At 38.8% G+C, this 15,416-nt stretch overlaps 2 protein-coding genes across 6 annotated transcripts; one reads left to right on the top strand and one right to left on the bottom strand.

The window, feature by feature from the left end:
- Nucleotides 1–109: 109 nt before the first annotated feature.
- Nucleotides 110–6,105, bottom strand: LOC130692784 (uncharacterized). Of its 5 annotated transcripts, none has more exons than XM_057515852.2 (19): nucleotides 5,965–6,105; nucleotides 5,371–5,514; nucleotides 5,160–5,269; nucleotides 4,855–5,089; nucleotides 4,390–4,782; nucleotides 4,077–4,321; nucleotides 3,736–4,014; nucleotides 3,516–3,632; nucleotides 3,234–3,459; nucleotides 2,675–3,165; nucleotides 2,487–2,615; nucleotides 2,194–2,411; nucleotides 1,834–1,995; nucleotides 1,469–1,684; nucleotides 1,323–1,397; nucleotides 1,093–1,220; nucleotides 651–822; nucleotides 387–521; nucleotides 110–277 (listed from the first exon to the last, which is right to left on the bottom strand). In XM_057515852.2, the coding sequence occupies exons 5-19, from the start codon at nucleotides 4,683–4,685 to the stop codon at nucleotides 209–211; spliced, it is 2,958 nt and encodes a 985-aa protein (XP_057371835.1). In that variant the 5' UTR covers nucleotides 4,686–4,782; nucleotides 4,855–5,089; nucleotides 5,160–5,269; nucleotides 5,371–5,514; nucleotides 5,965–6,105; the 3' UTR covers nucleotides 110–208. The 5 variants fall into 5 exon arrangements, with proteins under 5 accessions (XP_057371835.1, XP_057371838.1, XP_057371841.1 ...); XM_057515855.2 differs by having other exon boundaries at nucleotides 677–822; XM_057515859.1 differs by lacking the exons at nucleotides 110–277; nucleotides 387–521 and adding an exon at nucleotides 935–976 and having other exon boundaries at nucleotides 684–822.
- Nucleotides 6,106–8,974: 2,869 nt separating this feature from the next.
- Nucleotides 8,975–13,720, top strand: LOC130692793 (TWiK family of potassium channels protein 7-like). Its single transcript, XM_057515872.2, has 4 exons — nucleotides 8,975–9,294; nucleotides 9,451–9,579; nucleotides 11,214–11,279; nucleotides 12,526–13,720. Exons 1-4 carry the CDS (start codon nucleotides 8,991–8,993, stop codon nucleotides 13,536–13,538), a joined length of 1,512 nt encoding a protein of 503 aa, XP_057371855.1. The 5' UTR covers nucleotides 8,975–8,990; the 3' UTR covers nucleotides 13,539–13,720.
- Nucleotides 13,721–15,416: the final 1,696 nt, after the last annotated feature.

Genomic DNA, 15,416 nt, shown 5'->3' with positions numbered 1-15,416 from the left:
TTAACAATGATGGGTAGTTATCAGTAAACTAAACCATTTAGAGGACCAATTTAAATGGTAGATTGTGTTTTACATTCTTTGTTTGGGATTACGTTAGCGACACTACGGCTAAAAGAAGAAGGAGAAACGTATTAAAAGCCTGCTGGATGCGATTACTTACTGTCTCGTAGTTTCTTTTCATCAGTTGGCCTACAGCTTGTTGTCGTTTTTAAGGTTGTTGAATGGATGGTTGCTGGACGTCATTAGTGTCCGTAATGGCGTATTCGATTACATGAACCTATTTAAGGGAAGCAATGAATGAAATATAATGCGACATAAGTTTCCTTAAACGGCAGAGCTTCTACAACACGTGTATGTGCAATCGATTCAAGGCGAAAATTCATTACCATACTGCCTCCAACGACGTAAGTGCAGAAGGCGAATTTATATCCACTATCATCCGCGGATGAAGTTGTAGACGACCACGACAACTTCGGTACATACGCATCCCGATTTTGCGTGATGAAAACAGGTTTCCAAGTCTGAAATAGTGCACGACGAAACAGAAAAATAATTAGCATTTCAGTCAAAATGTTTTTTTTATAGTCAAGCACAATGCTGTTTTTTATTACTAAACAGTATTAAAGCTACAAAAAAGTGGTTAATCTTACTTCAGTCGACCAGAAGATTATTTTACCATTCACGTCCGCTGATGTCAGAAATTGCCCGTCTGATGAAAAGACGACCAAAACCAATTCTGTGGCATGTTGGCGAGATAGAATTTGAGGCTTTCCTTCGTTTTTCAACGGATTCCAAATGAAGATGTTTCCATCTCTCGTTCCGCTGAATTAAAAGAAAATCAATGATAAAGGCGTAATGTTTTAAATTACAAAGACACGAATGACCACATATAATATAGGAAAGTAGACAAATAAACGTTAAGTTAAAGCTTTACCCCCGATTTGGTTTCATGAAATTTCATTTGACTTGATTCAGGCTTTCCGAGCAAACAAATAATAGTAAAAAAAAAATGAATAAATACCAAGTCAAACGCCAGTTAAAATTATGATTTTTTAAAGGAATTTGCCACAAGTAGCAAATCCTTTACTATACCAAGCATAATTTAAACTTCGGGACAATTCTATTTCGCCTGTCACTGTCCTGTGAGGGCGCCATGTGAAACTCGTACATATGAAATCGTCATTTCCGTAAATAGATTCTTCGCGGTCTGTTGACCAAATCTGCATTTTAAAAATGACAATTCAAGACCGAGTATAATAAATATGTCGCTAACATTCCTTTTCATCTTATTTCTATGAACTGTGAGCAAACGACATTTTTACCTTAATTTCTCCGTAGCGTGACCAAGAGACCAAATATTTAGCATTTTCATTCCAATGTAGATCCTCTATAGAATCCTTTACCAAATAAATTGAGAAACGGATTGACAGAAATTACTTTCAGGCATTCAAGATAAAAACAAACTGACATGGAAGTCGACGTCTCGAATAAACGTTGTACATCTAGCTGATGTCGGGTTAGAAAGAATTTCCCAAATCCCAATCACGCCATAACGAAATCCGAGAGCGATTTGATTTTCAGAAATCCATTTTGCACAGGTGATAACACCCTCACCTTCGATGGTCCTTATCTGATTTGTCATCGAGTCGCTTGGCGACGTCCATAGCAAACATTTTGTGCCCATCTGAAGAGAAGGAAACATAAAAAGAATTATACAATTTTTTAAATCCTCAAAACAATAATAGTTATCTTCGAGTAAAGGTTGCATCGATAGATTTAGTGAATTGTTTTCGTTAGGACAGTAACATTTGAGTTTGTTTTGTTTCCACTTACGTTATCGATAGAAGCCAACATGTCTAATCTCGATGGATTCCATTCTATTATTGAAACCATACGTGAATGCTGATTCATTTGAAAGATAATTTCGCCAGTTGGATAATTGCAGACGATGACATCACCGTTCCTGCAGCCAGCAGCCAATTGATTTCCGTTTGGCTACAATAAGAATTAACAGATTCAGGTTTAATTCTGCGCACAATCGGAATAAGAAAAAAAAATGTCCAAATAAAACATAATGACAAAGGTTTCGTAGATCAATGCACTCATACTTTACCCGATTAATAGGTCAGCGCAGAACTTTTTGACGTTAACGCTTGCACTTAGAAAGAATATTGTGACATTGAAGAAACTCACATTCCATTGTAATGCTGAAATATCATTCCCATTTTGAGCTTGCAATTTCAGTTCAGACTGCTTCCAGTTGGAAAATGGAATTACAGCGTCCGGGGCAGTGAAGAAAATCACTTTATATTTAAGGCTACAGGCGAGAACCGGCTTTGTTGGATTGAAACGGCAAACTTGCCAGTAGCTAGTTGATCCAGGTATCGCCCTTTCGATCTCCTTGAATTGGCCTTCATTCAATAAATAGGATTTTAGGACCACCATTTTATCATTATTTTGTAAATTTAAAAAAGGGATAGGCATACGGTATGCTGTTAATAGCGACGTTAGATGTGCGAGAACATTGGACAATGCAATTCTTTCATCTTTTTTAGTAATCATGTTTTTAATTACATTGTAAAGTTCTAGCTTTCCTTCTTTTTCTTTTTGCAAACCTGCCAAAACATTCAGAGTAATTTTAATTTAATTTAAATAAATAATGTAAATAGTTTACTTTGTATGTAGCTGACAATTTCCACTGGCTTGTTTTGCAAGATATTTGCTGGTGCCGAATGAGAATTTCCGAACGGATGTGATCCGCGCGTCAGGAAATAGAAAAAGACGCATCCAGCTGAAAATGTGTCGCTTTCGATTGTTCCGTGAGGAAGTTCGTTCTTTTCGTTTTCAGAATCGTTCATAATTTCTAGCATTTCTGGCGCCATCCAGTCCCTAGTTCCTTTTAGTGCACTTTGAGAAAATGTTTCTTGATGACTAACTTTTTTGCACAGTCCGAAATCGGACAACTTAATTGTAGGAGGTGACGTCATGGAAATGAGAATGTTGTCCGGTTTTACGTCACGGTGAACCAAGCCGCTGGAATGAATATAATGCAATCCATTCGCAATTTGGTATAAGACCAATTCGTCTTGTGGCAATGGCGGTCCCTGGTATTTCTTTTCGCAAAAATTCGTTAGTGTTCCAGCGCACAATTCCAGAACGAGGTATCTATAACGAAATTCCATGTGTAAAACTCTCCGTTATTCACATAAAAAAAAAAGTTAAGTGAATATTACATGAAAGAGGAATGTTTTTCTTCATCGATGTGTAAAAGCTTCAGAACATTTTCGTGATCCATCTGGCTATGTCCTTTCACTTCTCTTTTCATTTCCCTCTTCGTGCTTTCAGATACATAAACGTCTCTCGATAGTCTCTTAACTGCAACTGGTTTCCCGTCGTACCTGCCTGCGTACACAATTCCGTATGCACCTTGGCCATATATCTTGTTTTCGTCAATCCTCACTACAATGATAAAAATGAACTGCTGGAGTCAATTTGACAACAAGCTGTGAACTTACGGGGAAGAACATCTTTGAACTTAACAAGTGCAATCGACAGAAGCTGAGTTCCATCTGTTGGAGGGTCTTGGATCAATTTCTCAATTGAATCAAAAGCAAAATGGGTTTTGTCTAGTTCTACAATATTGAAATATAGATGGTTAAATAGAAGTTATTGAACTGCAAACGATTTCAGCTTTTTAACTGATTGGACGTGAATGACAGTCCAACGGTTAATTACTTTTAAGATTGATGGAATTCATTCTTGAAATGTTATTTAATATTGATGCTGTGTCACCAAACGGATGCAATCCTCTTTCCAAGAAATAAAAGAATAGGCATCCAGTTGCGAATGTATCTCCATGTACTGTAGGCGCGGGAATCGAAAAAGTGTCGCCGCTTTCTGTTGGCTCTTTTAATTTTCTTGGTAATCTCGAATTGATCCAATACTTTGGATGAGTGAGGTCCTCTTGAACATTACCCGCAATAGGCAAACTTTCTTTCATATTTATCGCGTCACCTAAAATTGCATTAAATATGTTGAGTCTAATTTACGACAATGTAGATTGGATCTATACTCACAGTCTGATGATGCGTCTTTAAACTGGCACAGTCCAAAATCTGACACCTTCATTTTGACAGGATGAGACTGACATATAAGAATTGCTTTTGGGTTAAGACGACCATGAGCGAGTCCTCGTTTATGCAAATAAGCAACTCCTTTGGCAATCTGATAAAGGACTTGGGCATCAAATGGCATCGGTCCATTATACTGGCGGTTACAATATTGTTCCAATGTACCACCAAACAATTCGAGAGCAAAATATCTGTGGGAATTCAAGTGTAATTTACAGCACAATTACTATAGCATTTGAATTATTGAAATGTTACAGACCTCAAACTGCTATCCTCCTCGAAACCCAAAACTTTGAGAACATTATCAGAGTTGAGGGTTCCCTTAACATGACGGTCGAAGTTTTCCTTCCAATTGGGGAAACAATGGGATTTCGGGACCTGTCTAATTGACACAGGTTTGCCCTTCCACACGCCGCGATAAACGGATCCATAGCCGAGGTCGTTCAAAAGAAGTTCATCCTGGCAGTGCAAATCATTTCCACGAAAAATGAATAGAATTTTAATTTTGTCTTCTGAACACGAAATTTCACCCGTTTCTTCTACTTTTGCTGCCATAATTTACCGCTGAATCTTCAAATGGGGAAAGACGGTCGACAACCGTTACGACTGCAGTTGTTAACGGAAAATAGAAAACCTTCGCACTATCTCAGTGCTTTTTTATCATAAGAAATTTTATTATATCAAATAAAAAAAGGTGTAACGTTCAATTTACCATTTGTTTTACCTTTAGAAATGTTGGCTTTTCCCATGGTGTAATAAACTGATAGATACTGATAAGCAAGTCGTTGCATCAATAATCGATAAAACACGTTTCGACATCATGAGGCGTAATCTCTAACCGTGTTAGCTGATAATTATCTTTCGGCCAAGATCCAAGTTCCAAAACCTGCAACGGTTTCAGGCTATTTTGTAGAATGTATTCCCTGAATAACGAGTTTCATTTAAAGCATTTAGAGAACCTAGATGGCGTTTAGAAATAAAGAAAAGATCAGCAGGATATAGGGTTTGTTAAACGATTAAGTAGGATACCGAGGCTCTAGACAGATGTGCCGTACAGTTACAGTAGTTAACGGTTTCATGGCAATCTGGTAAAGACGAAGAATACAAGGCGAACCTTTGTTGAACTGAAGGAATGAATGCTGGATAAAGACAAAAAAAAATTATCACTTTTAACGAAACACAAATGATTAGGAAATGAAAACAATGAGAAAATGAAGTCAATGAATTTTCGTTTTCTCACCCAGCACTAGCCATCAACACGAACGATCGATAACGAGTGGGAAGCCCATGAAAGGAACCTTTTAACGCTGCAACCAAAGTTGACATTCAACTAGTGGATACAGTTCTTGATGAGTTATATAGTTAATTCTCAAGTTACTTGCAACTGCAATCATATACAAAGTTTTGGTAAGGATAATTCAATTTGGCTTGTGACAGTTTTTAATGTATAGACTCCCCTTAGAGATATTGCAGATCTTACATGTTAGGAATGCACAGTGTGACAAAGGGGCATTGTTTGCATTACCCATTATTACGCAATAAAAATATAACAGTTATGAAATATTAGAATAAAGAATGATGAACCTAACTTGAACTATATGAGAGGCTTTAAAAACGTTTTGTCATGGGAAGGAGATCCAACGAAAAAATTAAGACATTGTACAAGCATTAAGTTCTATAATAGAAGGGCTATCAATATACCATTATTTGAATAAAAACTCTTTTGGCACATACTATGGAATTTCATCACAAGTCGAAGTTTTGTAAGATTCTTACGTTTAGAACAATAGAACATATTTTAGAAATTACTTGTTAATAAGCAAACACTACTTACGAAGTTCTGAACAACCGTTCTTTTACCACTTTGATTAGTATGGTAAATGGCACGATTCTGTTCGCAACAAATCGTTTAGGCTGTCACAGATTTCAATCCTAACCTCAGACAATTTCAATTGTTGCCTGTCATGCCGCCAATATGTCTGCTGTATGCAAATCGTCGGCGTTGCCGGATTTTCAAAAACTACATTAATTTAAAATTTAAAATAGTACTTTATTCTAATTTTATTATTTTAAAACGTCAGCCTTGTGCCAAAAATTTTAAGAAATATAGTCAAATGATTAAATTTTAGTTAAATAGGCAAGTAGTAAACGGCAATGCTTCGTAACATAGACGGCAATGAGTTTGCAGTCTGATGAAGACATTGGAGTTTGGAGAGCAACTGCTCGTTAGGTTCTATTTGAATTGTCTTAAAATTGGTTTAAGCACGTTTGGATAAGTGAAAAAATATTCAGATAATTAAACTGAAAACAGCATACATCCGGCCGTTTCAGTGGAAACATTTAAATAAGTAAATTAAAATATGATAGAAGATGAAGGATGACAATGGCCAAAACGATTGCCCTTTTTTCTTTTCGGCACGAGGTCTGTGTTTTGCAAACGACTTACTTTCATTGTCTTCTACTCAACTGAATGTCGTGGATGTTCGTCGTGACTTTTCGCTGCTAAATTTATCCCTTTAAAATAGACGACTTACATAATTTCCTAACCCATGTTACATCGTATTTTCGTATACCTTTCTATTCTTGGCTGTATTTTTTCTGGCTAAAAATCTGATCGTTTATGTCAGACGCACCCGGTTTTATGAGGTGTATTTAATTTATAGCATCCTCTGGTGAAACTGAAACTTCTGCCGATTTTTATGGTCTCGATGAACTCTTATTTTCGTTAACATGTCCTTCGCCATCAACGTGTGAAGATTTCTCTTTATATTCTTAATATTTTGACGAGTAGTAAATAAATGGCTACACGCTTCCATTCGTCGCTATACAAGTGGGTTAGAATCAAAACAAATGAACTGGACGAAGAAGAAATTAGGTCATCTGATTACTTGGTGTTAATAGAAGCGTTACGGTATAACGAGGCATTGTTTATCATTCAATTAAAACCCGACATCACGTTTAATAGGTTGAAGCGAAAATGTTTCATACTAATTGCTTTCATATTTTTCGTTCTAAACATAGAAATCCTTTTTTTTAAACTGCTGTAGGACGTGCAATGCACGAATGGATGCTGCAGCAAAAGGAAAAAGAGAAAGTTTTAACTTTCAGTCGAAGCAGAGTAGGACACGCAAAATAAGGAGAAAAGATGACAGCAAGTAATTCATTGATAAACATTTTGTAAATGGCCTAGTGTCATTGACAGCCGTATACGTTCGTGACTTTGTTATTGCCAAGACGTCAAGAAAAATGGCGGAGATGCATATCGCAATTTTGCGAACAAAAAGAGAAACAATGGAGGTGTTCAAACACGACAGACGTCTGAATTGAAGTTAGCAGACGACAAATGTTTTCCTCTATTAATTTGAATTCGGCCGCTAGATGGCGTTGGCTAAAGAACAAAGGAGAATTATCATTTTCAATGTTTGTTGCACGTCTTTGTTTTCGTTCCACGGATTAACAGCCTAAAGCTGAAAAGAAGAGGGGATTTCTCATAACAGTTGAGTCATTTTCCCTTTTCAACGACCTCCTTCGTGCGTGAGTTAAATGCTGTCTGTGTGTGTTTCACGCAGTTTTTATTCTATGGCGATGTGCTGATTCATCATCATCACTTCGCTGCGTGTGGTGATAATTAGAATAAGACAAAAGACCCCCCCTTTTTAAAGATCATAAGAATCGGGAATGAAAAAAAGATTTGCCGACCGTCTACCCTGATAGACTCAAAAGGAATTACCTCACCACACGCAATGTAAACTGCAAAAAATAGAAAAGCGAGTGCATCAGCCTGGATTTTAACAGGAATTTGCGTTTCTTAATTTTCAAGTGTCCGTACACGAGACTTCCGTCAGAATTAGACGGATCGCGTGTCTGAACGCTATATCGGATTATTTGTACGCAAGCCGATATGTTACAAGCCTTGGATGTAGGGATAACATTGGATGTATGGGCAGACGACGCACCATAGACGGATGTTTATACAATTTAAATCGCATTTATAGGTGTACTTTGTATACCTATGGTGGGTGCTGGCTCATCTCCGTATGATGGATTGCCACGCACATCCACTGCTACGATTGCCATAAAATTCATTGAGTACGAGGGATAGCATTGAATGCAGGCAATATAACAATCATTTCGGTGAAAAATAAATATTTGTCGTTTCAATTTATGTTTGTTTGGAAAATGATGGTCTTCATTTCGGGTGGGACAACTGCCAGCTGTAAAGAAAAAGAATAAATTAAATACATCAACAACACGAGAAAAGATAAACATCAGTCGGTGGAGTTTTGCTGCCGACATCTTGGATGCTGCAATGTTGATTCTTTATTATTGGCGGATAGATTTACCATGCAGATGCTAAATAAAATTGAATTTTCTGAAACGTTTAAGTTTAATTATATTTACGAACGACAGAGAAAAAAAGCGGACGATGGCAGAAAAAATCAACCTTTCCCTTCTGATTAGAATATTCAGTAGGGAAAAAAAAATTATTCATCCGCAATTCCGCACCCAAAATAAATAAAATGGAATAAAAAAAAAAAGTTGGTTTATTTTGGTCATCATCGATGCTGTTCTTCTTTCTGTTGCCAAAAAAGTCGCGTGAAAGGACAGCAGCAGCTGTTTGCTGTACAGAACGAGGAGGTTATCTCTCATCTCAGTCTGGACATGCATATAAGCCTTTCAATATTATAGACGGCAAACATCTGCGACTGCGCATTTCAATAAATAAAATAAAAGAATATTTTCTAGGCCCCTCACCGACTGGCAAAAGATGAACGCCGTCCTTTTGTAATTAAAACGGAAGCCACGTTCCAAGACGGAGATCAGTAGAGTTCCAGTTGGAGGACGTTGCAGTTTGGACAAATGGGATCGACTCGTTTGCGTCAGAGTTCACTGGAAGAACGTTACCGCAAATGTTTGCGCATTTCGCTGACGTTCCTCTTCTCTCAGGTGGGTCTGATGGCGTTGGTCGTGGCCTATTCCGCCGCCGGCGCCGTTCTTTTTGAATGGCTCGAAGCCGATCAAGAAATCGAACCTCGACGTAAAATCCTCCAAATTCGACTTGATTGCCTCGAACGCTTGAGCCAACTCAATTATTATTCAACCGGCACTTCCACTGCGAACAGCACGGAATTATGGGCCATCAAAGCCGGCGCCCTTCTCAAAGGTATTTAACAAACGGTCCATTCCACGTTTCGTTTTTTTACTGCATTTCGTGCGTCGAAATATCGAGAAATGATCTTTAGCTGCAATTCAACTTTTGCTGATGACAAATGTCGTTTTACAACCATAATCAATTTTCATTCGTCAAACTGCTTTGCAGCATTCGAAACCGAGGTGGTCAAGGCGACGAAACTGGAAGGCTACGACGGCAAAGAAGTCGACGACGCCGAGCGACAGTGGTCCGTCAGCGGCGCTCTCCTCTACTCCATCACCGTCATCACCACCATCGGTCAACACAATTCCATACTCTTTTTACCAAAAATGGAGGCACGAGTGTCGACAGCCTTTATAGGCCCATGTGATCCGAACATTGACGATGTTTTGCTTAGAGAAAATTCGAATCGCCAACAGTTGATCGTCGTACTAGAAGAAAAGTGAATTGATTAAGTAAAAGGAAATAAGACAAAGAAATCAACTCTCCTTTTAGATTTCAAATTTTGTGCGTGAATGTGGAGCAAAACGGGAGAGAGCGAAAAACGGGGCGGGTGGTCGCTACGCCTACGGAAAGATTTTTGAATATATTTAGAAATATATATTTTTTTCTTTTTATTTTTTTTTTGCTGATGTATTATGTATACAGACCGAGACGCTGCGTGCGTGCAGTTTGCGATGTCGTGTGGACTAAATAGTTGTGCGACCAACGAGACGTTGCCCTCGGATTTTCTTCTGTTTTGATTACGTCAATCCTCTCTTATTTTTCTTCTTTCTTTAAAAAAAAAAAGGAAGGAAAAGACGAAATTATTTTTGGGTGGGCTGTTATTTCTCGTTCGTGAATGTGTTGGTCGCCAACGTGTCCCGTATCTCACTGACGGGAATCTCTTAGCGACTGCCCGTGGTCAGTGCTGGACGAACAGCTCGTTCGAGATTCGATCACGAAAATCCCATAACTGACGTGCACGATAACATTTTAAAAGAAAAAAAAAAAAACATTTCAATTTATGGTGAAATTATTGACCATGTTGCCATAAGCTGTTGAAATAGTTGCATAAACAAAACGTGAAAAAAGAGCTGATTTTTTGAACGTTTAAAAAGGAATAATGGACCAGACGACGCGTCAAAGTCTGTTCTAGTTTTAATTGTTGTGTTTATTTATTCACATATTTTCTCGCTGGCTGCCGACGTGATGTTTATTGGCACTTTTAACCCAATAACAGCAGCAGGAGCTCTCTGTTGGAATTCTCCTATAATATGCTTAGATGTAAACAAAAGATAAACATGAGAAATGAGAACCAGAGCACACAAAAAACAAGATTAAAAAATGCATAATTTTTAACTGTCGTCGTTCTATTCCCACGAGGAGAAAAATTTGGGGGGGATGGGTAAGGAAGAAAATGGCCTTGGAGTTTTGGTGTACAAAAATATGAAAAATTTAAATAATTTGCACCACTTCTGATCTTTTAAGCTGTCAAGTATCTCTCCCTTCCCCCGTCATCAATATCTCTTGGGACATAAAAGGCCGATTGAAAGTCTTTGGCAAAAACAAAAATATTTAAATAAGTATAACCGGTTAACTTTTTGGACAAGCGCCACTCATTTGTGCAACAATAAGTCAACGTGTCTCTTGTTCTGTTCCATGCTCGAATAGTTCCAGAAATTTCAGTCGGTTGACACAGCCGGATGTTGATTGTTATGGCTATCTTACGTGTTCGAGAGACAGTTACGACAGCCAAATGGTACAGGCAAACATTGACATTTCAAAAAGAATAACTTTTAGACATCAATAAAATGATTTATGTTGCTGATCATATAATACAGAGTGCAGTGAATCATGAACTCTGTTTAGAAATCAATAATAAATGTATTGCCTCAATGTGAAACCAGTTCCATGTCTTTTTTGTTATCATGTTTCTGTTTGTTGCTCAGGTTATGGCAATCTGGCTCCGAAGACTGGTCCTGGCAAAGTGGTTACCATCATCTATGCCCTTATAGGTAAGCAACTGTTTCAATTCTGATTTCTTTTTCCACTATGCTAGAAGAAATTGCTCCAAAGGACCAGAACAGCTAAAGCTTTTGTCTTCAAGTGATCATGTTTTGAAACAACTGCAGTTGCTTCCCAAATGTGTGCCGCTGCACAGTTTGTGTGGATATACACACACAGGATAGGTCAAGAAAGTCTGAATGAATTTGGTAAATATGTAGGCTGGTATTGATATCTTACGAGACAGGAAATCTGATTTAAAAAAAAAATAATTTGTTTAAAGATAAGCATAAAAGTGAACGGTGGATGACGGTATTTGGGCTACCGGCTTAGTTCAGTTTCAAAGAGAGACTTGTCTGAAAGCAAAACGAAACAAACCAGTTTTTCGTTCTTGTTTCAATGTCATCACTCGTAGATGAAATTTTCGTTCTAATTATGCATGGATTTGGCAGCAACCCCTCCAATCAGTCGTTGCAATCCGACAGTAGAAACGAAATTTTTGGTTCGATAGTCCATACCGATGCCAAGAAAATTTGGTGTTAAAATTGAAGGAAAAAAGGATGGCCAATAAAGGTGAATAAATGCATGGCCATTTTTATGGCCATTTTTTCGGTCTACTTTGACTGCGATAGTGTTAGCGTCAAAAGATATTTTCATAAATATTTACACAAATCATTGGTGCATCAATGTTTGAAAACATGTGCGCACATGTTTGAACGAGGCCAAGGTTAGAACAAGTGGGCAAGTGACGTCACAGATAATAAGCAAGTGTTAATAAAGATGTCTTGTTAAATATCTAGGCTAATATACAGTAACACGTGCGTTAAACACATAATGATTGCATTTGTCACGCCCACGTCAGTGCATACAATTTCCGCTCATTAAATCCATTTTGACTTTCACTCGAATCCACCATTGTTTACGTGTTTGTTGTATAGAAAAACATTTTGTCCTGTGCTTAATGTATCAATCATTCCCCAACGTTTCTTAAACGACGCACTGCCCTTACCAAAAAGGTGGTTTCTAATTTCAACCGGAAATTTCGTTTCCTCTGCTCAAATGACCAGCACCTTGTTACCAAATTCAAAAACGAAAGGGTAACAATCTTTGACATTCACACGAAGTGCAGGAACATGAGAGGCTCACATTTCTGCCGTCAGTGTTGTGTAACTATTCTCTTCAGAGAACAGTAACAAGAGAACTATCCATTTCCTTTTGTTATTCATTTTATTAATGAAATTCTAAATGATAAATTAGGAATCCCCTTGATGCTGTTGTGCCTCTCTAATTTGGGCACGTTCATGGCCAGCAGCTTCCAATTTGCATTCGGCAAACTTTACTGCTGTTTGTGGTGTTCCAGTCGACACTGTTGCTGCAACCAGAGGAGACAACAACGAAGACGAGAACATCATCAAGAACAATTGAAAACATTGACGCAACCAGGTGTCGTCTTGTCCACTTTAACGCCGGTTTATAGAGCAACAGCTGTGCCCCCAACAACAGCCACGCAAGTCGAAAAGAAGGAAAGAAAAATGGATGATGGTCTGTCCGCCCAAGATTTAGCCGAATTGGCTGAACGGGATTACGACATTGTCATCGAAGAGGATCGAACAGCTGACGGAGTAGTTAGGACAATGTCTGCTGGGCTGAATTATAGCGCGTCGGACAAGTTGAACGACAAGGCTCGTTTCTTATTGGCCGATTGTTCGCGTTACGATTGCCGGGCAAGCAACAACAACAACGTTGCCGGCACGCCTGTCCATATTAGCGACTGGCCAACCAGCGATGCTCAAAGTGGTGGCCAGGCGGACGAAGGCCATCTCGATCGAATGATGGGTGATTCACCACCACCTGCTGTTTGCAGTGACACCAAACTGCTGGGCAACGTTCCAGCAGATGAAACGAGTAAATTGAATCCAACAGTCGTTAATAAATCGGGAGGGGGCCAGCAACGGGTGCCCGTCTCTGTCGTGTTGGCCTTTCTGGTGGGTTACATCTGCATCGGAGCCGCCGTCTTTTCGGCCTGGGAAGAATGGTCTTACCTGGACGGCGCCTATTTCAGTTTCATCACCTTGTCGACCATCGGATTCGGCGATCTGGTGCCCGGCTCCAAAGTCCTGGAACAAGGGCAGACGAAATTGGTGGCCTGCATCGTCTACCTGGTCGTCGGCCTGGCCATGATCGCCATGTCATTTAATCTCGTCCAGGAGGAAGTCGTTTACAATTTTCAAAAATTAGGTCAAAATATGGGCATTCTCGATGAGAAATGAACAATTTTCTTTAATGTAATTTCATACCATTATCAATCATTTCAGCGCAAATGTGTGTCATCCTGTTTGGGGCTCTCCAATACACTTCCAGTTTCCATTGAGGTACTGGACAGTAGATCATTGGCAAAGGCCAACGTTTTCTCTGCCGTCGGTGGGGGGAGGAGGAGAGAGTTCCTGTATCGTGCGTGAAGAAATCACGCAGGTGTGTAGACGACTGGCCAGAGAGATCGACATCTGATTCTTTTTTACTCTTTTTAACGTGTTTTAATCAGAGGATTCTATTCGGAACAATCAGGATCGAGTGGCTCGTTTCATAAACTATTTTTTGATGTGGTTTAGATGATCGTAGGTCAAAGGTGAGTCGAGTAATTGATGGAAATGATCATTGAGGTTGGGAATTGATTTGGTGAGGCGCCAAGGAGACGGAATATGTTAACTCGGTGCCGCTCGATATTGCATAATTGCTGCATAAATGTATACGACACACGGACGTACGTACACAAAAAACAACAAAAGATAACAGATGTTTGGAAAAATAAGAGCGAAAGTTCGAAACGTGTCTAGCTACGCAATGCCGCTGGCCTTTTTCAAAAAAGAAATATGAAAAGCCTTTTCTTTTCTTTTAAAAATGACGATTAATCCCATTAAATCTTATTGATTTTTGAAAACTGGTCAAAATAATAAGCCTCTTATTTTTATTAGCCTCCTCCTTCTTTTGTGTAACTCGGAATCCAAAGTCTAATGATGTCTGACTCCACCCAATATCCCCCAGATGTTTTCTATTCACAAAGGAAATCAATTTAAATACATTTTTCTTGGCTACCGTATCTGCTGCCCGTCCATCTTTAATCACAATATTATTTCATCCTCCCCTTTTTTTTCTAAAGATTCCTCCCCGAAAAAGGAAGGGCTCGAGTGATACGTGAAAAGACTATAAGAGAAAGAAATAAGGTGCACGATCACATTCATTCACGCCACCAATAATTGTGGGGTAATTTTACCTGGCCAAAAAAGGAGCTAAATTCATCAAGGTGCAGTGTGATTTATCCTCAAATGACCACTCATCTTTTGATTTTGACGAAAGGCGGGTAGAGATTTATAACCATTTTGTCACCATTGCCCCTATGCTTTCCCGCGTGATGAATGGCCAACGTATTCTAGAAAAATATATTTAAAGACTTGAGAATATTAAATATTCGATATTTTCAGTGCGTGTTGGCCTTGACACGCATTGACTGCGTCGTTTCTGCACAGAAAACCGCAACAATTCACGCGTCTGACAGCAACCGCGTGAGCCACCTTTTTGGCCTTTGCTGACTCAACCCGTGAACGCAACCCCCACGAAAAAACGTCGCTAATTACACACTTTTTTACGTGTCGAGATTCAAATGAATGAACATTTACCTGTATACCTCGATTCGCCAAAAATCTCGGGGTCGACCAGTTCCTATTAAAGCTTTGCAGATGACGTCATTATTCGGGATCACATCCAACTAGAAAAGCCCGACATTTCCATGTAAGTTGAACAACGTTCGGCCGACGACGTTTTCACGTTATCTGATTACATATTCCCTATAAAAATAAAGATTTAATCGGCCGTGAATAATTCTATTTAAATTTAAATTTACCTCATCATGAAATGTATGAATGTATACGTGTTTATTCCGTGTCCATATTTACAGTAGAATCCACTCCACCTCTTCGTCTATTTAAACACCAACCAAATTTGTTTTGTCTTCGCCTACAAAAAGGCATGGAGGCGGTTAGGGGAAAATATTATTTTTTAAATGTTTAATTTTTGGGCGCGCCATCAATTGGACAACGAGCACAAGACACTTTTTCTTCGTTCTTTACATTTTATTTGGAAATGATGGATGA

The sequence above is a fragment of the Daphnia carinata genome, chromosome 3 (assembly GCF_022539665.2).
Source record: "Daphnia carinata strain CSIRO-1 chromosome 3, CSIRO_AGI_Dcar_HiC_V3, whole genome shotgun sequence".
Taxonomy (NCBI): Eukaryota; Metazoa; Arthropoda; class Branchiopoda; order Diplostraca; family Daphniidae; genus Daphnia; species Daphnia carinata.
This window is presented reverse-complemented; position numbering and strand designations above follow the sequence as displayed.